Raw genomic sequence first — 26,065 nt, forward strand, 5'->3', positions numbered from 1 at the left:
ACTGCCATGCAAAATCTCAGACCTGTAACCCTTTTTTGAGTTCAGTTCCTTTGTTGACTCTTAGTTTTGGTTTCAAAAAGTGTCACTTTCGCCCCCCCCCCCCTCTTTTATATCTTAATACCTGCAGAGGCATCAGCCCTTGTTCTCACATTGTTTTTGTCAAGAACATCCCAGAAAGATGGCCAGCCACTGCCAGAATCATACTTGGTTGTGCTGCTGAAATGACTGATTTCACATACAACACAGCTGAAACAATAACACATATTTTTATTCATAATATATTAACAAATATAGCTTATGAAAAATATTCTAAAATTTCCATGGAGTTCGTTAGACTAAAGGATAAGGCATAATTAAAGTATAAATGATCTTAAAGCAAATTCAGGAATGTGGCTTTATTGCTTAATGTTTGAGTAATTGATTGATTGATTAAACTAATTTTCAGAGTGTTTGGACCCAAGTCATCATGGAATGTCTTCATGTCTTATTTCTACAAGAAGCGTACATCATTTTCGTGTATGACTATATCTATGTGCGTGCATACCCTAGTGACAGAGTGGATTATCTACTAGAGACTATTACCTGTATATTCCAGGTTCATTGTGCTTGTAAAACTCGTTTGTATACTGTCTAAAATAAAGAACAAGAAATAATATTAAGAATAACATGATGATCTTAATATCATAAACCAACCTATTATACGACTCTAGATTTTGTAAATACTGTGTTGTAGCCTATAGAATACAAAGCTTACTGTCCTTATATTATAAGTCATTAAAATTTAACAACAATTTGTAAGCCTTAAGCTTTGATTGCTATAATGAAAGTTTTTCTGTCTTAAAAAGGGAAGAAAATATTTTTAGGGAAGTAATTTTTTCTCGAGGCGAATTCTCTTCGGAGAGTTGTCCTACTCCTACCCCAAAATAGTTGCACCTTCAATGAGAAGCTACACTGTAAGAGAAATATCTCGGTTCAGCATTTAGCAAGATTCTTCGGTACACACAGACAGACAGACATAAATGCTGTTACTTTTACACGAAGATTACCTTTCAGTTTGATGTTCTTGTGTTACTTGATACTGTGTCGGAGTTAATCTCTCTCTCAATTCTGTTCTGTCAAATATAACTCGGGGGCCCGGCGATTTCTAAAAATTGCAATTATATTATAGAAAAAATGCATGTAGAAGACAAAAATATAAATATGAATTAATGCAGTGTTATATTTGAAAAGGTTTTAAGACGGAATAGATCACTTGTATTAATGAAAGTTACATAATAAAGGTGTTGTCAAAGGATTTATTTTAAAGTTAGTATGTTTTTCAACCTAATTTTTAAAAAAATACACTATTCTAAGACATGAAGATATATTTCTATTTTAGCAATCATTTTCAATTCATTTTGTCTCTTGTAAAAGTGAATCAAGCAATATTAGCTTGGTCGTTTTAGGAATTGCCAAAGGAATCATAAAAGTGTCAACTGTTTATTACAGTGCTGTTAATAAATTTACCTTTTTAGCAAAGGGTATTTTTTCCTGGCTTCTTGAGGACTGCACCTCTGCAGGCATGGTTGCTACGCCTGAAATAAAGAGATTAATTAATAGATTTCATAAAAATTATTCCAGAGCATTATAGGAAACTTAGAATCCCTAAATACTGCCAAAAAATCGAATTAATGAAATCTTTAAGCTCTAAAATTCGCCATTGTTTTTAGACATGAATTAAATTGGATGTATTTATTAACAGAGAATTATTAGGTACAATTATTTTTTTTCTTTATATTTCTATTTATGTTCTCCAGTCATAACCTGCAGATATCATAATACATGATTTTTTTCTTCATATTTTATACAATTCATAATTGTACATGCTTTCGCTCAGACATCTCATGTAATAAAAAATAGTGTGAAAATAGGCGGAAAAAAGTCAAATATCTGTGGGAAATGTTTAAATAGGAATTAATTTTGTATTTCATGTTAACAATACACCATGAGAAAGTTGAGTGATGGGAAAAAGATAAAGATGATTAGAAAAAAACAGGGATTAAGAAACATGACTAAAAGAACAAGGCCGCAAACGGCCATAAGTGGAAAATATAAATTTATTCATTAAATATACTTTTTTCCCATATATACTATACTTATTTCCTTATCTACATTTTTAAGTTTTTCTTCGGAATGTTCATATAAGCCTTAAAAAACTGTAATCAAGCACCTCCCCCCCCCCCCCCCATCCAGCCGAAAACTAATTTAAGGTTTGTAGGTCTCTCCCCGTTCCAAAAACTTATTATTCAAACATAATCTTAAGATATTATAAATATAGCTAAAATTATGTATAAGAAAAGAAAATCATAAACACATTATTATATTGTTTATGATTGATTGAAAATAATGTTTTTTTGTTGTAAATAAAAGAATAATCCTTGCTCTGACAACCCATAATCCCCACAATGTCATATTAATCTTCTTATTATCTTACTTATTCTTCAATAACAGATCATGTAAAAATAAAAAAGTGATCTGTAAATTGTTATGTATAATATAAAACTTTTTATATCTTCAATTCAGTAAATAATTTGTTTGAAATTAAAACAGTAAAATTGCTTAAACTTTTAAAGTAGAAAAAGGGTAGGTATATGATAATAGAATTTTTTTAAAATAAGGTCAGATTTTTTTTAAAAATGGGATAATCACACTATTTATCAGCTAATGAAGGTAAAATCTAAAATAAAAAAATGAAATGGTAAGAGTGGGGGATATTGTTTAATCATTAGTTGTCCTATCCCTTAAACCCTGATAAACAAAGAAAACTTGATATTAAAGCTCATAAAATCATGTTTAAGTATTCATTTGGTAAGAAATTTTTGTGATCAATGTATTTGTATCTGATTTGAAGCTTTAATGTTACTAAATGAATCTTAAAATTTCACCAACTAACAATGACATATAATGCATAGACATTGAGACAGACATACATACAAAGTGATGGAAACGCTATTTGTGTTTAAAATGCTTACTAATTGATAATAACTATTTTGACAAAGACCAAAATTCCTCACATCAATTGTTTTGTTCATATACAAATTTTGAAAAAAAGACCGCATTGGACTACCTATACCCCCCCCCCCCCTACTCCCTATCAATTTTTAGTTATAATTCTTTCTAACTTACACTCACATAGGAAAAGATTTAAATATATATTTCATTACTGTGATATTTTTAGTAAAAAAAGTTCTGGTTTTAAAAAAGATCTGTAATTATATAAGGAGTTGTTGGGATTAGAAATGGTCTACTGGCTAAAAGAAAATTTTACCGTGAACTTACGCGTGTAAGTGCGTTTAAATGCGCTTAAATTTAAATTAATTATAATTAGTAGTTCATTTGTAGAAATAGCATTATACATATATTTAGAATCATACTTTAGTAGCACAGCTACTCAATAATTAAGGACGGATAGACATCTTTTAGGAGGGGGGGGGGGGATATTAAAAACCTAAATATTTTATTTTATTTCTCGTTTTTTGGGCAAGGGAGGGGGTAGTAGTCAAGAAAATCTCAAATTTCAATTCTGTGACACTTGCATCGAGGACTATTTTGGGGGTAACAAAATATTAGTGCATGCAAAAGATCGTAAATAAATATGTTTTAAATTTGCTACTACATGACTGGTGTGGTTATAGAGTAGCTGCTAGACCAATAATAATATGACAGGTGTGGTTATAGAGTAGCTGCTAGACCAATAATAATATGACAGGTGTGGTTATAGAGTAGCTGCTAGACCAATAATAATATGACAGGTGTGGTTATAGAGTAGCTGCTAGACCAATAATAATATGACAGGTGTGGTTATAGAGTAGCTGCTAGACCAATAATAATATGACTGGTGTGGTTATAGAGTAGCTGCTAGACCAATAATAATATGACAGGTGTGGTTATAGAGTAGCTGCTAGACCAATAATAATATGACAGCTTCATTGTTAGTGAGTAATCATCCTAAACACTTCTGGTTAAAACTAAACTGTTTATTTTAAACAGAGCAAAAGCTACTCGGAAACTCGAAAAATATTCAAACTTTTAAATGTTTAAAAGAAAAATCAAGAATTCAATGTTTTTTCACTGGTAGCTAAAATAGTTTTAGCATTTTATGTTTTATTTTTATTTTAAATATCTGTCCGGGCCTTCTGCGTTAATAAAGTATCTAAACTAACAAAATATTTATATTCTTTTTATCATTATTATATGGTATCCTGTACCTTCTATAATTTTGCTGCGCCACTTCAAATATTATCATCCTTGTAAAAGTGGTTAGCAGTATACACAACTACATATAATAAAAATCTGTATATAACAGTTAATTAGAGATGCTATCATGTTGTTAGCATTTTTAGATTCATTTGGCTATGCTTCATATTTTAATTACTGTACTGATTAGGATACTTAAATTTAAAGTAGCATAGCTTCTCTACAATGAAGAAACGACTTCTTACAATCATAAATGTATAGAATACTAATCAAGTCAATAAAAGTACACAAAGCTTTTTCGCCAACAAAAAAGATAACATGGTTATAAAACTTTGGGTAGCACAACCAATCTAATTACCAATCCACTGATCCCTTCCTCCCTGACTGTAGTACAACTATATATAGATACTAAACAATAAAAGCATCAAACCTATGTAATTAACTAAATTAAAAATACAAATTTGTTTTTTTTAAAGTAGTTTGGCTTAAGCAAAAACAAAGTGCAAAGAGATTAAAAACTTACAAAATCATATTTTGCAATTTAAGTGAAGATTAGCATATAATTAAAATAATAAATATAATACCTACTTAATGCAATAAACAAATTTTAATTTGCTTTTGAAATACTAAGCTTTTTCGCTTCTCAAATCCAAAACTTTTTTGGCATAGGTTAAAAGAATCAAACTTAGATATTAAAACTATTGGTCTATCAGTCTATCAAATTTGATATCTGTTTTACCTTTAATAAGTAACATAGTTTCGACAGTAGGTAATATTTTCAAACTAATTTAGTGTTGTAAGGTGTAAGAATACTTTGTGACTATTCTAATTGAATAGACGTATGTAATTCATTTAGTTAAAGTGAATTTAAATATATTCCATAATAAGAATTAAAAATGCATATGGCTTCTTATATATATTATATATATATGTTCAACAATTTGCGATAGTGTATGAAGAGTATGGGCATGTATTGAAAAAATCTGAATTAACAATGTGCAGCATAGGCGTCTCTTTTCAACATCAACGATCTGCAGCCGCATCCAAGCAGCACACACAGTCGAGATATAAAAATGGACAACTACCGAGCACTGAAAAACATATCAACACATAAGAAATAAATCATATCTAAGTCATAGTTTATATTCTCAAAATATTTCAAAATTACAACTAAAAAGTAAAATTGAATAAATTTGAAATATTGCGTAATCGAATTGTATGGCCAAAGTTTGAATAGGTTTAAAGTATTATGATTTATGCAATAGTATAGTGCAAATTCATAATAAACCAACAACCCAGAAAGGAATATTACATTTGCTGAAAAACTATTCTATCTACAACTTCAACTCTAAAAAAAACTTTATGATGAAAATTTGCAGGGTATCGGAGCCGTTTAATTTTGATGCGGCTCCGGCTACGCGGAGCCGTATCTGGAAATACGGCTCCGGCTCCAGCTCCGGCTCCGGCTCCTACCTTAAAATTAATATATCAACTTTTGTTCATTATTGAAACTGATAAAATAAGATAAATAATATAGAATATTTTGCTTTTATTTGATTAAAGCTATATAAAAGTAGAAGGATGTGTGTCTATTTGTTAAGTAACAATAGTTTTTTAGTTTATTATATGGAAATACACCGTTGCCAAATCATATTATTACTTTAAAAAATCACTTTAGGCTAATCTGGAGCCGGAGCCGTTTTTAACAAAAAATACGGCTCCGGATCCGGCTCCGGCTCCGATACCCTGAAAATTTGTGCATTCATACCCTTATTATGCTTAATTTTAGATGTAATTAAGGACCATTAGGGTTATATTAATCTAAAATCCTTTCTTTCCAACAGTATTACCATCTGAAATTATAATGGCCAATTTGGGTAAAAATTATCTTTTCATACATTGGTATATCACTGTATCCCTGTTTTAATTACACTTATGTAACTCTGCAACACATGCATGTGATCATGATAACTCAAATATTTAATTTCACCAACAATCACCAAAAATGACTCATTTTGATTTTTTTTTTCATTAGATTAAAGTTGCCACATAGTTTAGGAATTGGCGTCAAAATAGCTTTCAAAATTAAAATAAATTTCTAAATTTAACCATATTTTTAAATTAAATGCAAGTTTAATTCTATAGTAATATTCTAACATGTATTAAATCACAATCAGAGCTAACATTTACAGACAGACAGAGGAAGGGACAAACCCTCAATGAGAAAAACTTTGCTTTTTACAGAATATTTTCCATTAATCAAATGCATTCATTGAGCAAGTAATATTAGTTGTGAGACTATTTGGATATAAATTCGTTTGATCCAATATGCACAAGTTTGCATATAAATCATTCTTGTACGGTTTACAATTTCCTGATTTAAACTTTATAGTGCAACTCACACACACACAAATATTTCTATAAACTAAATTTATTTCATTCAGGTGGTTGTGATTTTTAAAAAATCTAAGCTTTTTAGCCTGATTAATTTCACGTTTTTTTTCACATAATAAGTAACAAGATGTCTATTTGAATGTTTGTCTGTCTTGAATATCGCTTACCACTGGACCGATATGAGTCTCATTTACATAAAAGCTTCTAATCGGGCCCCAAAGTACCCATATAAGCCTATTTAGGTATAACCATACAAATATTCAATAATTTTCAAGTATCAAGATTTCGTAAACTGATAGACTAATTGGTTTGAGGCAGAAATAGACTTTATCCGTAAGTGGGTCAACCTCGCCCAAAAATGAGGCCCCCTTTAGTTTGTTTATATAACCGCATTTAGAGTAGTCGTGTTTAGGGAAAAACTAAATGCAAAACTAACTTGACCATGAATTCTTAAATACATTACTGAATTAAATCATTTTTTTCTTCTCCTATTTCATTTTATGTCTTAAAGGTGAAGTATGATTAAAAAGATCAATGTAATTTATATCCTCTAAAATTACGTTTAAAGAATTTGAATGTCATTTTAAAGTATTTTTTTAAAATTAAATAAATTTAAACTGACCAAAATTATCCTACTGCACTGTACTGTCCGGACGCCTACTGTATTTATTTTATATGTATAATTATAAGGTTTAGAATGTCACTTTTGCTCCTGGTTTATCTTTTGATTAGTTTAAATTGAGGAAAAAAACGGTCCTACCCCAAACGTAGGAGTCCCTAACGTCGGAGTGGACAAACGCAGGAGTCCCAAACGTCAGAGTGGACATTGCTTAAGTAAAACGCAGGAGTGTCCGCTATTTTAATAATATGACAATTTTGAAATTTTTTATATCCCTTTCTACAAAAAAAAATGGTTATGGCCGCAGCGCTCGGCCCCCTAGCCTGCCTAGCCGCAGCGCTCGGCCCCCTGGCCTATAACCTAACCTAACCTAACTAAGAAAAATAAGGGGACCGAGGGAGGGGGGGGGGGAGGGGGTGGGTTGTATAAAAAAATTGAAAATTCAAAAAAAATTCAAAATTGAAAAAAAATTCAAAGTTGTAAAAAAAATTCAAAATTGAATAAAAAAATCAAAATTGAAAAAAAAATCAAAATTGAAAAAAAAATATTTTGGGACTCCTGCGTTTGTCCACTCCGACGTTTGTCCCAAAAAGCCTGCGTTTGTTCACTCCGACGTTTGTCCCACTCCTGCGTTTGTCCCACTCCGACGTTTGGGACTCCTGCATTTGTCCACTCCGATGTTTTTCCACTCCTACGTTTGGGACTCCTGCGTTTGTCGTGGAACCAAAAAAACGAGTGACAATATATACTGTATGCAATCTATTGGCGTTGATAAAGTTAATAAAAAATCTTTAAAATCTATGCTTAACAGATTGATATGGAAAGCAGAATCAGGAATCTTAGAAATAAATTCTTATTTATATCAATTTTAAGTTCTCAAAAAGAAAGTGTGTCCATAATCGCTCCAAAACCGATTGATATCCGGTGAATTAGAACTGATTTTCAGCCATACTGAAAAATTATGTCTAGCATCGTATTATATCCAGTTTTCTACGAACATAAAAATGAACAAACATAAGATTAAAACAAGATTTTTTAGCCCATGACTTCAACATTTCGGGGATAAAACACTGGTTTTAATCTTATAATTGTACATTTTGTATCCGCGGAAAGCTGTTTATAATATGATGCGTGAAATCACTGTTATTTGTATGTAAATGTTGAATATAGAAATAAAATGTAAAAATGTATGGGAAGGCAACACTACCATACCAACAGAACTGATAAATATGACATGCAATCTACAAATTTGTGTGCAATATATAACACAACCTGAGAAATATTTTTTCAACTGGATTATTTAAAAGTTAGAGTGGACATATTTAGTTATGTAAAAAAATCAATCTATAAAATATGTATTTAACGTTTTAAAGATTTATAGAAAGTTTTCCGCTGATAGAAAAATGTTGGCCCCAAGGGGTCAAAGGTTCGAATTAACAAAGAAGGATTAATTATTTGTTTTTTTTTTAGTTACAAAATTGCTTATAAGATTTCCACAAAACCATACGATACATGTGATTTAAGTACAGATTAAAATTTATCCGGTCGAATGGATTTGTAAAACTTTAAATTTACATGATTTAAAAAAGGGTCCCTAATATGGAGATCGTGGACTGACAGTCGGACGATTTTAATTCAGACATTCATACCAATTAAATAAACAAAGTTTTGTCCATTCTAACTTAATTATTCAGTCGTATTAGATAACATTAAAACTCAAACGCGTAATAGATTTAGTTTTAACATTAAAATAAGTTTTTTATCTCAAACATTTCAAATAGTTCAGAATTGGGATGAAAATCGTGAAATAATGGTACGTTTTTGGTTTAAGATATACACTTTTTAATAATAAAAAGAATTATTTTAGGTATAATAACTTGTTCAAACAAGAAAAATTATGTCCACAACTAGCTGACCTACGTCATGCCAACAAATTTTGTTTATAGGATAAGGGATGGAAAATTAATGTAAATGAATCACTAAAAATGACACATTCGTCACCTTGCTTATTATATCTTCAACAATCCAAGTTGAAATGTTTTGAAATCTTTAAGCAAACATAAATCTTATTTTTCCTTCACCTAAACATAAAAAGAAGTAATGTTGTGTATAGCAAGCAGGGAGAAACAGACAAACTTTAGTATATAACAACGCCACTGCACTAAACAGAAAATTGTATATCTAATTTCACAAGGATGACAACATCTATAAAAACGAACATTAAAACTTGAAAAGTCAGAACTTAATAAGCAGAATACTTAAGTGTAAACAAAATTGTACAAATATTTGTTACAAATTTGCTCGTTTACAAGATATTGTTTCATGACAGACTTGTAATTTTAGGATTTGATTATAGAGATGCTTCGCTGATAAAATCATACCTAGTTGTCAGAAAAAAATATATCATACAAATTTTAAAAAATATGTTAATAAAAAAGTATGTTTTTAATGGACGTGCGGACATTCTGGTAACTTTACGTACTTGTAATAGAAAAGCTTCGCCTTTTAAAATACTATTTATAAAAATTGTATGGAGTATGAGCCAACCCAACTGCAATATCCTTTTTGAGGTTTAACAAGATCTGTTGTAAAACCTGGAGTCAAGGTGAAAATATGCCACAACTTTTCATTACGCTACATCCTGTGTCACGTTATTATTAAATCCACAAAAAATGTTTTTTCTGCTTTATTCGCATGAATGCATAAGAAAATTAACAATTATTGTTACTTTTCATAATAGTTAATTTTTAACAGTTTTTCTCGTATTTATTCGAATCCGGTGGATAGGAACCGGTTCTCATCCATACGAAAAAACTATGTCTAGCATCGTATTATATCCAGCTTTCTACCGTTTATAATACGATGCGAGAAATAACTATTATTAGTTGCGAAGCCAATTTTTGAGATCAAGTCTGTCTGTCATTTATTCAAGTATGTTTGTCTAAAGCACTACTTCATATTTGGTTCTCTTTCCTTCCACAAGTATTTAAAAGAAAATCCTTGCATTTAGTTTATCATTCAAAATTTTTTTTCTATAGGAAAGTTTTGTTTGGGATTTGAAATAGGCATAGCTATTTGAATTCATACCTTTTTCTGCTAAACCCTACCCATTTACTACCCTTTAAAGATATTGTCTCCTTTGTACATATACAAAATAAGAGTAACAAGGATGACAACATCCATAAAAGCGAAGCACTGAAACGGTAGGACAAACGGACATTAACACTTGTATAGTATCTGAACTGAAAAATCGGAACATAAATGTATAAATGTCGAATCAAAATTGTAGGTAAATTTGTTGAAAAACTGCTTAAAAACAGGATAATGTTTATGGACATACTTACATTTTAGGACTTGATTATAGAGTTGCTTCGCTTATAATATTATTATTTGTTGTCCCAGGAATCAATATACCAAAAATCAGATCAAACGGATAATTAAAACACTTGAAAATTCGTTGTTGAGTTGTGTCATTATCTTTGTGAGGGTAAGACGTCTGACCGCTAAGCTAGCCCATATGTTAGTTAGGCTTTAAGGTCAATTACCCATTTAGCCGGCTTATATGCCTGTGTTATATAGCATTAAGCATGTAAAAGTTCACCTAATGTACAAAAGCGTGAATTGAACTATCTTATCATCAATAATATCAACATAAATTTGTTTTTTTTTTATGTAGTTTACCTTTCATAAAATTTGAATACAAAATATTTCCCGGGCTGACAATATATCTAGTGATGGAGGCTAATCCATTAGGCAACATGAGTGAAAACACAGATTCTGCAAAGGATAACAAATATAAATTCTTTAAGTATGGGGCAATTATTTGTGATAAAGGAGGTGAAAAGTGCATAGTAAAGAATGATATGCAAAATTGCCTAAGTGAAATAAATGAAATTAAAATACAAATTGAGGAGCTAAATAAGAGTAGCCATGCTGACGTGGAGCAAGTGAAAGCAAAATGCTCCAGGCTCAATGAAAAGTTTATGGCTCTGTTAAATAGGCTAGATTTTACTTCTGGCAGTGAAGAGGAGCCTATACACAAGTTCAGCCACAACAGAACGCCAGAGCTTATTGATCTCTTCAGTACTTTACACATTATAGATGCACAAAGGCTTGTGCCAATTGATATTAAATCATGGAGCACACCATATTCACACTATGCAAGTCTGTCAACGATCATAGGTGGTACTAACATACCAGGGTGTGATTACATAACAGAGATTATACAGCTTCCACCTGTAGAGGAGCATGGCAAACTGAGATATCCTGTAAATGTCATGTACATATCACCTCTAAAGAGACAGATAGCAGTCAAGAAGATTCAACAACACTGCCACAGGAATAAAATATCGCTTCCAATCCAATACAGCTTGTTCAGATACCCAACTTTAAAACATAATGTTCATATTCTGTCCACAATTCTCAGGGATTTACAAGATAAGGGTAAAATTGAATTTTACCACATCAATGATTTTATGGCCACCAATTACGCGGATTTTTTGGCTCCTATGTTCATTGTAAAGATACCTGGAACCGAAGGTCTAACAGAGTACAAAGAATGCCCTACTAATTCATTGTACCACTCTGGGCTATACATACCAGAGCAGGACAAAGATATGACATCAGATGAATATTTGTTTTTTAAACAAACTATTCAGGAATTTGTTTATGAAAGGCTTCCAAAAGATGAACAGGAGACAGACAAGACAGAAGCAGACAACAACTGGACGGAGGTGACATATAAAAGAAGTAAACAGCTAGAAGTTACAGCAAATGATAAGGTGCAGTGCAAGGATTTAGATGTCATCAGAAAGGACAGCAAGATTTACAGACCAATGAACCAGCCCAAACAACATATCATTAACAAGTATAAACAAAAAAAGGGTAAATCTTATAAAACTGCCTTGTTGGGAGGTAAAGGGAAGGAGGTTAAAAATGACGGAGGTAAGGAGACACAGGTAGGGGGATCAGGGGGTAGGGGGCAACAGGGGAGAGGCGAAGGGGTCAGCAGTATACATAACAGAGACAACGGAGGTATCAAGGGGATGGAAGTGAAAGGAGGGGGAGGTGTTAGCAGTAGAGGCGGTGGCAGTGGAGAATGGATAGGGGCGCGGGGAGAAGGTCGCGGAAGAGGAGGGAAGGCAAAGGTGTTTAATTACACATCTTTAGGTCAGCCCTATATTTATGAAAACAAGGATGATTATATGCATAGAACACCAAAATCAAGATATTCAACTAAACCACAACACAATGACAGGTTTAGAAATAAACCAAAAACAAACCTAAGGCAGAATTTAGTTAACCAGCAAGCCTTTAGCCCACCAGTCTGCCACCCGCCAACCAGCAGACCGCCACTCCGCAGCCCGCCAGCCCGCAATCCGCCACTCCGCAGCCCGCCAGCCCGCATTCCACCAACGCGAAGCCCACCAACGCATCACTATGGAAGCTATCAGGAAAATCCTAACAGCATGGACTTTTTATTACAAATAGCACATGCATTCATCAATCACAACACAAACTAGTTATTGATCAATTTTGTCAACTGTTTAAAAAAAACAATATCCTTATTCTAGTAAAAAAGCTATATGATATTAAGCAGTTATAATAATATATTTTTTTTAAAATGTAAAGCAAGATATATGTACATAATTTTAGAGAAGCTATGCTCATATGTCTGTAAATAAGTAAAATATAAGTTGGGGGGGGGGGGGGAGGGCAAGGGTGAGAATTAGTTTAGATTTATACAGATAAGAATATATGTACATAATTTTAGAGAAGCTTTGCTCATGTGTCTGCAAATAAGTAAAATATAAGTTGGGGGGGGGGGGGGGGACAAGAGTGATAAATAACTTAATGTTAATATTTCATTGTCTTTTAGGCCGGCTAAATGAATCTTTAGAATACAATTACACAACTTAGGGAGGTGGTTTCAACCCTTTTTTCATACTAAGTAAGAAACCGAAGGGCTTATTCATTTAGGCTTATGCTAAAAGTCAAGTCAAATTGATTTTTAGAATTTTTTTAGTTCTTTCTTTTATTTAAATTATTTTTTTTTTTATTGTTTTATAATTCGTAATTCGTATGTCTAATAAAAATATTCCTTTAAGTATTAAATTTACCAATGTCCGTGGTCTTGGTTTTTTTTCAAAAGGAAAATTAAACTTATCTAAGGTTCCTTTTAAGATTAAAGAATTAACGTGTTCAGCTAACTATGTTCCTAGCATTTTTGTTTGTCTTGAAACAAAATTAAAAAGCTCTCATCGTGAAATAAAACTTCCCAAGGGATGTGTATACGGGGGGGAAACAAGCGGAAATGAACCAAAAGCTGGTATTTTTGTGTATCATGACAATGTATTTAAAATTTTGGAGACAAGGACAATAATTTCCACGCATTGCATGTATTTGAAATATAAAATTGGAGACAGTATATTTCATTTAATTCCTACATATTTACCATCTTGTTCAACTTTAGAGCTAAAAGATATGTTAAATAGAATTGCTACATTTATAAAAGATCATAATTTGACAGCATTCACCTTTTTTGGGGATTTTAATATCGATTTTAACAACCCTGGACATTTTTACAGGGCTAAGCTGTTGCATGATTTCTTAGTTAGACACAATATGATTAATTTAGCCAATAAACTTTCTGTCAATCCAATCTTTACCTGGCGCGGTTCAGGGCAAAGATTTAACTCCAAAAGCAATATTGACTATTTCTTTTGTAACTTTGACTACTTTAATCATATAGAATTTAGATTTAATAGTTTTTCTGATCATAAAACTGTCACAGTTGCCAAAAAAAGTAAATTTAAATACAAAAATCAAACATGGAAACCTTTTTTGTTTAAAGATAAAAATTTTCTAGATATTATGAAAACAGAAACAGAATGGTTTCTAAAAAAGAACTCAGATGACAAAAATATAAATTTGGCAAATGTTTCAGTGGATGATTTATCCTTTCTAAACGCAAAAAATCAATATACAGGAACAATGTTTAATCTTATTCAACATTTAAAGCAAAAACACGATGTATTTTACTCAAAATTGAGACACAAAGAGTTTCAGAAAACAAAAGATTTTGATTCACAAATTAATATGTTATATAATAAGATTGAAACTTCTCCTGATAAAGATTCTTTGCAAAGCATTCAGGACATTATTCAGACGCAGCAAGAATATTTTAAAAATTTGGTTAGTTCAAGGGCAGAAATATATTATATGAGATATCTTCTGCTAGATGGTAAACCAAATTATCTTACATATCAAAATATGAAACCAAAGAAAAAGAACAGTTACAATTTACTAATAGACAATGAAATGACTGATTGTCCTGAAAAAATTGTAAATAAACTAGGCAAAATTCATGCTGCATCTGTCTGTCCTGATGATATTCCTAAAGCTGATTTAAACGGACTTTTAGACACTTTTAATTTAAAGCTGGATGATATTTTTCCTAAAATACAAAATACTATTTCTCCATATAGTAGTACAAAGGAGTTTCTAAAAGTCATAAAATCTCTTAAAGATCGTAGTAGCCCTGGACCAACATCACAGCCAAAAAGTTTATTTATGTTTCTTTTTCAAAATGTCCCTAAGTTTGCAACTAATGCATTTAATCAAATGTATGACATGGATTTAGATAATTCAGATTTTTCATTTATTAAGATCAAAAATGTTTGTTTTCTTCCAAAAAAAGATTTAGATTCATCAAATCCGGATAATTTAAGGCCAATTTATTTATCTGAAAACAGCCAAAAAATTTTGGACAAAGCATTAAACAATAAAATTGCTCCTTTCATGAGTAAAATTGTACATTCTGATCAATTTGGCTTTATTAAGAAACGGCACATGGCTACTGCTACAATATCTATCACTGCTATAATGAACTATATAAAGTCTAAAGAAATAGATTCCCAATTAGTTTTCTTTGATTTAAAAAAAGCATATGATCAAACGTTATATGAAGTATCTGATAAGATACTAAGCCACATTTTTTCACCACAATTTGCCAAAGTTTGGGCATCTATTTCTAATGGAGGCAAATTTAGGGTGGTTGTAAATAATCATATATCAAAACAATATGAAATTAAGTTGGGATTTCCACAGGGTGCCCCTAGTAGTGCAAATAAATTTGTTATTTATAATCACTTATTTTATTCTTGCTTAAACAGTAAGTTAATGTCACACTTAATGTTAAAGATCAAAAAACACAATTTGCCAGCCATATTTTTTGCCGATGACGGCTTTAAAGCTTTAACTCTAAAAACTGAAAAAGATGTGACTTCTTTATCTGATTTACTTAAAAAACTAAAGTCAACAGTAAATATAGAAATTAACTTCAAAAAAACAAAAATTTTAACATATGGCAACTGTCCAGTAAATTTAAGTTCTTTGGGAACACCCTGTAATATTGTTAAACATTTAGGAGTTTACTTGTCTTTTGATTTTGCAACTTCTCTAAATTTAACATATAAAGAATTATTGAATAAACTTAATAATCGTTCTAAAAATATGCATTTTAACCATGGAACAAATATTTTTAAGAGAAGAAATCTGTGCCTTTCATTCATGAATTCCTGTGCTTTGCACATATATAGAATTTACTCACCAAATAATGTGATATGCAAAAAAATATGGAAAAGTACTTCTAAATTTCTTTGGTCAAATGGATCAAGTCACAGATACAAAGTAGCTAAAAAGAGAATTGAATCAGAGTTTCACGATGGCGGTTTAAATATGCTTTTACCAGAACAGCAAAGTTTTTCTATTTGGATAACAAGCTTTTTTAATATCCTCAAACATGCCAACGAATACCCTAATTCAAATCTAGCTATAATTCTAAAACAAAAGCATGTACCTATTTCTTCTATTCTTAAGAACTTTGGCTCTAATATGTTGAAAAAATACAGTAATAAATTTATGTCTTTATACCCACCTCAGGGGAAAACAATGTTTAAAAAATCTAAAATTTTTCTAGAAGAGTTAGAAAAAAATCCAAAGACATTCTTGCAATCGCCCATTACTTCATCCTATTGGTCTAAAGACATTAAATTTAGCAGTAGAGAAAGTATAATCCTTGATAGATGTAATTTAAAGACTATTGCTTCTATATTAAAAAGTATAACAATTCAGCAAAAATATCTTTATATTCCTGTTATTAAAGAAAATTTGATAGAAAATTTAGACAATCACCAGGAAATTTATGCAAAACTAAAAGAGGTGGTTATAAACATTTCAAATGAGTTTGAGTTTAGTTCCTTACAATGTTTATCTTTGAATAAGAATAAAAATGCAGAAAAACCTCTTTTTTATCTTACATACGAGACACCATCAATTTTTTCGCTTTTTTTCAAACAAATGCATAAGAAAAAAATTGCCAGTATTCATCCTTCAATAGAAACTAGAAAGGTAGATAAAAATGGTTTCCAGATATTGAAAATTTTCAAAATAGTTTTAAGATTGTTCTTGATCTACCTATAACTTTATATTATAAAGGATTCCTTTTTGAACAATACATACGCACACTGGTAAGTTGTACAAAATTATTCAAATGGAATCTAATTGATAGTGATATTTGTACTAAATGTTATGTAAAAAATGATTCAGATCATGCAATTTTTTTCTGCAAATTCCCGAAATACTTCGCCCATTGTCTTGCTATTTTTCTAGATGAAATTTACTTTCAGGGTCGCCCTGAGTTCATTTTCCTTAAAGAAAATTTCTTTCTTTTTAACATCTATTATGAATGCTTTAAAGGTGACGATTTTGCTCAAATTTCGATGCTCATTTTAGCAGCTAAAGACAAGGCGCTAAAAATTAGTAAAGAACCTTGTCTATCAAGATGGAATGAAAACAATTATTTTTCTCAAACATTGCTTTTAGCTCAATTCTGTTCAAAATTATTAGATAAAGGTGGTATATCAACATATCTTATTGAAAAATTTATTAATTTTGTTTTGAAATATAAAGACAACACAAAATATTTTAGTATTTGATTTTCAAACTGTCTCCAAATATAACTAGTTAATTTTTTACAATATATTATAATATCGCTTGTTATTAACAATTTATGTGCTATTTTATAAACTGTATATATTAATAATTCAAGACTATGTGATTTAATTATGTATAGTTTGTTCTTAAAGGAATAAATTATTAAATAAGAAGAAAAAAGTAGAAAAATCAACATGTTTAAAATGGACGTACGGACATTCTGGTAATGATTATAGAGTTGCTACGCTTTCTAAATCGTACCCAACTACTACAGGAATCATCATGCAAAGTTTGAAATCGATAGGACAATTCTAACATGCCTAAATTAACGAATAAAAGCTATCTATCTCGGACGGACGTACGGACGGACGTACGGACGGACGGACGGACGGACGGACGGACCGACCCTAATTATAGAAAAGCTTCGCTTTTAAAAAGTGAAGGATATAATTTAGTTGTGTGGAAGTGTCGGGGTTTTTAAGTGACGCCCCAAACATCCTGGACCACACATACACATATCACAAGAATATATCCCTGTAGTGATATGATGCAAAGAAATAAAACTAATGTATACATTAACCAAATTAGTAGAAATGTATAGTGCTTTGAAGTGATTTTAGTTTAGTCAAAAGACAAAAACCACCTAATTTACAATAGTTGAACGTATAGATGAAAAGTTATTAGTCAAAATTTGATAAGGTCTTCCATCAAAATGATTAAAATATAATACCTCCTTCCTTAAAGTTAAATAGCATATTTTTGAATAGATTTTCTATTTAGGAATTTCTTTTACTTTATACTTTAAGGGTTCTCAACTCCTAGGATTATGTAATTCAATTAGTTTTGGACAGATCTACAATTACAAGCACATGAGGTCTGCAGCCGCTTAACTTTAAAATAAAATATTTTGTCATTGGTTTAGGAATACTTTAAAACAATTAATTGGGGAAATTAAGTCTTCTGATCCAAAACATTGCCGTTGTAGGTTAAGTTTGGGCAACCAGTCGCAATTAATGAGGATTAGACTAATTGATAACATAATAAATCAAAAGCTTAGGTTTCGTTTGCAGTTGCCGAGCCTTGCAAACACACTTTGATGTGAGTAATTACATTTCCTTGAAGAGGCACATGCACAAAATCCAAAGGAAACCATAAAGGACAAGGATCTAGAGCAAGAGCAATGCCGCGTATTCTTCTTCTTGTGTGTTCTTACTTCCACCACCACCCAAAATTCTTTCCCACTTCCCATTTCCTTGAAATATCCGGACCTTTTGAAATTAACTAACCCCGCCAAAACATCCTTTTTCACTAATTAAATGTGATTAATTAGTTTTGGATTTCAATTTACATTCAAGTTTTTCCAATTTTAAGTTTATTTGTTTCCCTCTTAATGAAACAAGAACAAATTTATCTTTTAAAACAAAGCTGCCAACATTTTTGATAAAATTTTTTTTTTAGTATTTTTGTGGAATAAATCAACAATGTGTAAGTTTAGAAATTATTCAATAAAGAAGATAGAATGAGTGAAGGAAGAACTATGTACTAAAAACGAGCAAATGTGTAATTTAAATCAAATTAAGCATGAAGTAAACTTAATTTGTTTAACTGTAACAACACTGATTTAATAATATGAATAAATTCTTTATAGTCAATAAATCTTAAAAAATTATCAAACAAATATAAATCTAAAATGCACAGAAAATGATTTTGCATCTATAATCATTAATATTTCAGCCATTAAAAGCAAAATTTATTGATGTTATCAAAAATGTTAACATAAAAATCAACCATTTTTATAATTTTTAAACTGGTAAAGTGCATTTAGAGAACATGAAATAATAAGGTGAATTTAAAGATAGGCAAGATAAATAAATCTTTGCAACAAAACATTTTATCTTGTAACCAAAAGAAATCACAAAAGACTAGAAATAAACTAAATCATGTGACATTTTTCACTTAACTCTCGAATTAAAAAAAAAGAATAATTTACTTTTACTGTACATAATTAAATGAAAATATTTTTTTATCAAATAGGATTCAGCAGAGTATCATGATGTTTGTAGGGCATTTCTTTGTTGCATATCTATTCACCCTACTTAAAAGAAAATGCACAACAAGGATAACAACCTTCAAATAAACGACAATAACAAGAAGCATTTTCTTAAAAAAAAAGACGGAAATACACCCATTGCGTTGGCCACGGTAATATTGAAATGAAAATACAGAAAACTTTTAAAGTAGCCGACAAAAATTTAAAAAAACGATATCTTTATAAGACTAAATGTTACGTGAAATGTAAAAGCAACTGCAAGAGCATGCAGAAGGGGATTTATACACCCCCTTGACCAAATTAAGGGTGGTTAATACACCCCCCCCCCTACCCATGTATCTCTGAATACCAAAGTCTCTAAAAAAGCCAAGTTTTAAAAAAGTCACACTCCACTTAGATTTAAGGTGGATGTTAGAAAAATTGGGTTTTAAATTCTCTTTGGAAAAACTCCAAAGGGAATTTTAGACAACTATTTTTTATTATGGCCAAGAAAGTCAAATTTTTCCTCGCAACTTTTTAGACAAATGAACATTTTGAATTATTGAGTAGGTATGCTACTGAAAATAGTCTCAAGTTTATCTTTTCACTGAAAAAAGCCTTATCATCCCTTTGTGATATACAGGCAGAAAAAGTGAGGGGGGAGTACCTAATTCATAGGGAAGATCTAAGAGTTGGGGGAGGGGAGGGGGAGTTGTGGCAAAAAGTATTGTCTTTTATTAAACTTTCTTGCCCATCTAAAAGCCTTTTCAATTAGAAAATAAGTAGCTACTCAATAAATGATATGATTCTGTATATGATATGTATGATATAGAAGCTTTCATTAATAGAAATAGTCGCCATATACAACAACATAATGTGAAAATTACATACTAAAGGGATTACAGTCTAGTATAAAAAAATGATTTTTAAGTATATTAAATTAGCTAAACAATTAATGACAAAAAAGAGGATTCTAAAATACAAAGTAGATATTCTTATAGACGTAAAGTAAATTATAGAACAGCTTTGCTTCAAACAAATTATTTATTTAAGTCTATGTAATATTAATAGGTAGAGTATGTGTATCACATTTACATTTCTGACGTCACTCTATAATCATCAGATAGAACAGATAAATAAGAATTTCTAATGACCTGAGCCTTATGAATATTCAAATAGATACAAGCATAATTATGTACACATGTAGGGCAGCAATAATAATATTTTATATAAAACATTATTTCTTGAGTATCTGTTCTAAATTTTATTCGTTAGATATCACATAAAATCAAAAGTAATATTTGCTTTTAGATTTGTCAAATTTGTCAATAAACAAGGAAGGTGATGTCTAATCCCTAAATTTGCTAATACATAATGAATTTTGGACAATCCCCATTTATAAAGTAGCTGTGCTGCCCTACTTATAAATGAATATTTAGTTTCCTATAATGAGGGGATGTTAAAACACCGAGTCAAAGCATCCATGGGATGGGAGAGTGGTTAAAAATTCCTAAACTAGTAATTATTAAAAAAATAATTGAGATATAACCTTGATTTTGGTTTTGCTTAAGCGATTAAGTCTTTAAAATGGTTAACATAGAAAGATTAAGTTGGGTCGGTACATATTAAGTACCATTGGTAGACACCTGTAGGGAACCTAACCATCCAACTGCAAAGAACTTGCGATCTGTTATTTTGTAAAATCCCATGTGGATAGAATTCGAATTTCATTAAAACATGGAGTTAAATGTTATTTTTAGAAACATTTCAGTTGAACTAAGTTATATTTAGCCCAAGAAAATGGTCATTAAAAAGTTTACAAAAGATATCAAATATCATTTTGCCAACAATCAAATGTTTTCAACAAGGAAGATAAACTACATGGCAAAAGAACAAAATACGTTTGGTCATTAATTGACAAGATGAAGTGTGGTAAACAATACGGTTATCAATAACTTAAGTGTATTGAAATTAAAATATTTTTGGCAAAAATTGTAAGAGTTTGACGGCACCTGCAAGGGCTTAAACCCCAAAAAATGTACATCAACAAAAAAGCTGAGGAAATATATATTTGTGCACATTGCATCAAGCAAAATATTTTTAGCAGCGGTTAGACACAAAGAGGTGAACAATAAGTTCCGCATACAAAATGTATACAAACAGTTGTTTATTTAAGGATAGTGATTTGGAGCTTAGAAAGTTGCATTTATAGAAGCATTTGCTTATTCCTTTTAGCTTGTTGATAGTTACAATATTATTATTATTATATCTTGCGAAACCAAGCTATTCTGGTTTGTATTGGGCTGTTTTCTTAAATGGGGAAATGATATTTGACCCATAAAGAAAGCGAATGCACTCGTCTCAATAACATTTTCATTGGCCCATTAAGCTTGAGTTGTATTGGGGTTTATTATACATCAAATATATACAGAATGATATGTTATTTACAAGGAGTGTAACTTTCTTGTGTGTAAGAATGTACAGTACTCAAGTACTAGTTAGATTTTGCAAGACCCTAATTATAACAAAGAAGAGGTTTAAAATAATGAAATGTATTTAATGACATTAGCTCCTTGATTTCCAAAGTGAACCTAACAACATTCAAATCATCCTAAAGGGTCAACATCCCCGTTAAAAAATCTGAATATTCTTTTAATAAATATAAATAAATCCTTTTTCGGTAGACAACAGGACTCGGCAGCCGACTGTAAGACTCAAGAAAATCAATCTTTAACAATTAAAAAATTAGAGGGAAGTCTTAACCTGACGTTAAAATATGGCAATTACTCTTTAAAAAAATTTAAATCCAAATTCGTTTTAATGTTAGGCTTAGTTGCTGCTGCCGAGCCCTGGTAGATAGTTATATCTTGCTCTTACTGGTTTGTCAAAGCTGTGTACTTTAATATTTATCTCTCTCTGAATCCTAAATGGATTACAATCTAAAAGGTTGAATACCTACAGTAAATATAAACTATGTTGTATATACAAAACAACTTTATGATTTATATTAGAACTAGCGGCTTCGCCCCTAGCCTCTAGGGGCTTTGCCTCAAGTGGTGATCAAAAAAAAATTAAGGTGAAATTAGTAATAAAAAGGATATCTCCTACAAAAAAAAGGGATATCTCCTACAAAACCAGGGATGGCTGGCTGGACGGCTTGCGGTGCCGCTGGCTCGACCGCTGGCTGGACCGGTGGTGGTGCCGCTGGCTGGACCGCTGGCTGTTGTCTACCACAGGGGGGGGGATTTTTTGTTTTTTTGGGGGTTGGGGTGTCCCACGCCCCAATAAAATAGCCTAAAACCACCACAGGACCAGTAGGTATGATCCCTGAAGAGTAGAATCCGATCTGTTCAGTGGTTACCGAGATCTTAAGGGACGGACGGACGGACAGACAGACAGACAGACGGACGGACAGACGGACGGACAGACAGACGGACAGACATCATTCTACTTTGTATTATTGATTAAAATATTGTTTTGACAAGGAAGGAATCAACCATAAAAGCTAATAAATAAAAACTCAAGTATAAGAAAATGTTTGTTTCATGTAAAAATCCATGCGAGTGGTAAGAATTTTTACATACAGGGTGAGTCAGAAAAAAACTGAGTTTTTCGATTTTTAGAAACAACCAGAATGAATACAGAAAAAATAACTATATATATCCTTGTTCTCTGTACAAAAGCACATCAAACTTGTAAAAGGTGTTTTTCATTATCTCTAAAAATGCGGCCTCTATGATAGGGGTATGGTGTCAAAAAATGCCTTGTGTGAAAAATGTTGATCAAGAAAAATTAAAATAACTCATCTTTTTGTATAAAAAAAAATCTTAAAATTTCAATATTTATTTAGAAAAAGGTCGAGGAAAAGTACTTTAATGAGTTTTAAAGGTGAAATGCTTTTTGGCTCGTCACAAAAGCATTTTTAGAATACTGCAATTTGTCATTTTTTCATATTTCTTGATTGTGATGCATGTGGTTTAAAAGAATCTTCTATAATAACGTAGCTCATAGTAAAAAGAAAAAAAACCCTTTTTATTTGACAAAAAATCTCTTAAGATAAAAAAGTTATCAAGGTTTAAATTTTTAAAATGAAAATGCCTTTTAGAAACCCTACCCTATTTAAATGAAGTTATTATGATGGATTATAACACACAAGTATAATTTGTCAAAAGGGGGCGGAGATTTTGGAGATTAAATCCAGTCTTGCATGAAATATAGAGAAAATTCAGGGGGAGGGGGAAGGAATTTAGGTAACAAGATGAAATATTTCCGGTCATGAGCTGGTTTTCCGGTCATGGAGCATTTAATCTTAACAATAGATTACAACAAAACGTTTGATTTATAATGTGATAATTTAATTTAAATAAATTATATTTTTAAGATGTTAAATATTTACAATCTGTTGAATACAAATTTTATTAATCAAAAAATATGTTTGTTTATCTTTTTAGAATGGTAGACATTTTTTATTATTCATAAATCTACCTAAAAAGTACAAAATAATAGCCGAAAAAGTCATCACACACACTTTTTGAAATATTTATGCTCTAAAAAGCGCCGTTGTTTTCAAAGATATTCAAAAACACCTTTTCTAAGTTTAATGTATATTTTTATAGAGAACAAGAACCTATAATTGATTTTTCCATATTCCTACTGGTTGTATCAGAAAATCGGAAAACTCAATTTTTTCTGACTCACCCTGTATATTTTTCAAATTTCGAATCAGTCTCTTAAAGATTCAAAATGAAGATATAAATGTGTTATTTACTAAGTATATTTGCGATAACTTTTATTTAATGAAATCTTCCAATTTTTAACCTGTACAAAACGGCCTGTTTAATTGCTTCAAGATCCATGTCAGATCTATATAGGAAATAAATGTCTATAAACGAGCTCAAGTTTTCCAAGGACTATTCGTTAAAACTCATAGTGCTCCAATAATCCATAATAAACTCTCATTGCCCAGAACGATAAGACCCATCATTTTACTTTATTAAAAACAAATTCATTTTTTTCATTTCATGTTGCTATTTACATTATAATGAAGTATTTAATTTCTAATCATAAAAAAGAAAATTTAAATTTATGATATAATAAATTTAAGAAAACTCTGTTTTAAAAGAATTCGATTGTTGCGACACTTTGTGTGTTCAAATATTGAACTAAAATTGTAATCATATGATAAACCCTTTGGTGATGGTAATGTAAAGAAAAAAATATAATTTAAAAGATCTTTTTTAGATCATTTAAATTATTAAATATTTACTTCCATTTAAATAGTAATGCCGGGTGAGGAAAATAGATTTATTGAGAAATATATATGCATATAGAAAACTAGCCAATAGGGAGATAGTTATATCGAGCCAACTCTAGTGTATATATATACAGATATTCTTAAAACTCTTTCTTAACTGAAATTGATGATCTATTTAATTAGTGAAACAATCTTATTTTGTGAATAAAATTAGAAAAATATAAATTGTATTTCATTCTAAAGTTGTATGTCTTGAAACTTAAAGAATAGTACAAGAAGCAATAATCTCTAATTCGAGCGATTAATGCTAATTTCTTTATTTTTACTTATCTTTTAATTTGTAAGTTAAATTAATATGATTTATGTCATTTAGACTGAAGAGAGTGCCATGTTTACCGAAATATATTTCAAATAAATAACAATTGAAGAAAAAGACTTTTTCACTGCGGTGAATTTATCTAATGCCAAAAAGTTAAAAAGAAGGTGTATCAACTTTTTTGCTTTTTATTTAAGATAGCTAGCCGGTTCTTTCAGTAAGTAGTAGATTTAAAATTTTTCATAGAATTCAGATATGCAATCGTTTTTTTTTGTAGACCTCTTATTTTTTAAGTAATTCAAGTTTTTTTTAAAAATAATTAAGTCGGTTTTAAGGTACTAAAACGCAACAAAATAAAAGAAGAAAATAGCCAGTATGAACAAAAATAGTAAGATCTTAAATTTGACACCTTACTTTTAAAATTCTGTTGAGTAATTGTTGAAAAAATCTATTTTTTTAACCTCGGTTTAATCAAAACATTAGACCTAAATATTTTCTCATACAGACATAAAAAATATGGGTTCATATATACCATTAGAATGAGAAAAATAATATGAATCCAGTCTAAGCAAAATTGAAAAAGTTAAAAAAAATTGTAATAAAAAATAGAAAAAATAAAAAGTTTATTTTAAGAATTGTAACTACTAAACTAGCCAATCACAAATCGCAAAAATTGATGAATCGGGAAGCTTAACCTATAAAATTAACCTATACAATTGCCAGAAAAAAAAGAGAACGTTCATACAATATATACAATAGATACTACAATAAATATAGTGATATTAAAGAACATGTAAAGAATGAAAAATTATGAACAAATATGCATCAGTCTGTTTATAAACTTCAAAACAATGCAGTTAAAAATACATTATTGTTTCTTGTGTTTAAAAAATATCTGCTACATTGCATTGTCTTTTGTTTAGGTTTTGTTCAGGTTTGGTTCAAGCTAACCCTTTAAAGCCGAAAATTATGATTCTTAAAATAAACTTATTTTTTTTATTATAGTTTTATAAAACTTTTTCAATTTTGCTTAGAATAGATTCGTAATATTTTTCTGATTCTAAAGGTATATATGAACCCATGTTTTTTATGTCTGTTTGAGAAAATATTTAGGTCTAAAGTTTTTATTAAACCGAGGTTAAAAAATAGATTTTTTCAATAATTACTCAACAGAATTTTAAAAGTAAGGTGTCAAATTAAAGATCTTACTATTTTTGTTCA

The 26,065-nt window shown here is 30.4% G+C and overlaps 1 protein-coding gene across 3 annotated transcripts in view; it reads right to left on the reverse strand.

Annotated features, from left to right (window-relative positions):
• LOC145311677 (peptide methionine sulfoxide reductase MsrB-like) overlaps nucleotides 1-26,065 on the reverse strand; it is a 52,513-nt gene that overhangs the window by 4,085 nt on the left and 22,363 nt on the right. For all 3 annotated transcript variants that reach the window (XM_080150643.1, XM_080150641.1, XM_080150642.1), the window contains exons 2-5: nucleotides 1,507-1,574; nucleotides 1,047-1,144; nucleotides 583-630; nucleotides 122-246 (exon numbers count right to left, since the gene is read on the reverse strand). In XM_080150643.1, coding sequence (XP_080006769.1) covers nucleotides 122-246; nucleotides 583-630; nucleotides 1,047-1,144; nucleotides 1,507-1,563 — 328 coding nt within the window. In that variant the 5' untranslated portion in view covers nucleotides 1,564-1,574. The remainder of the gene's footprint in view (nucleotides 1-121; nucleotides 247-582; nucleotides 631-1,046; nucleotides 1,145-1,506; nucleotides 1,575-26,065) is intronic.

This window comes from Acartia tonsa, chromosome 2 (assembly GCF_053477335.1).
Source record: "Acartia tonsa isolate MP-2025a chromosome 2, ASM5347733v1, whole genome shotgun sequence".
Lineage (NCBI taxonomy): Eukaryota > Metazoa > Arthropoda > Copepoda > Calanoida > Acartiidae > Acartia > Acartia tonsa.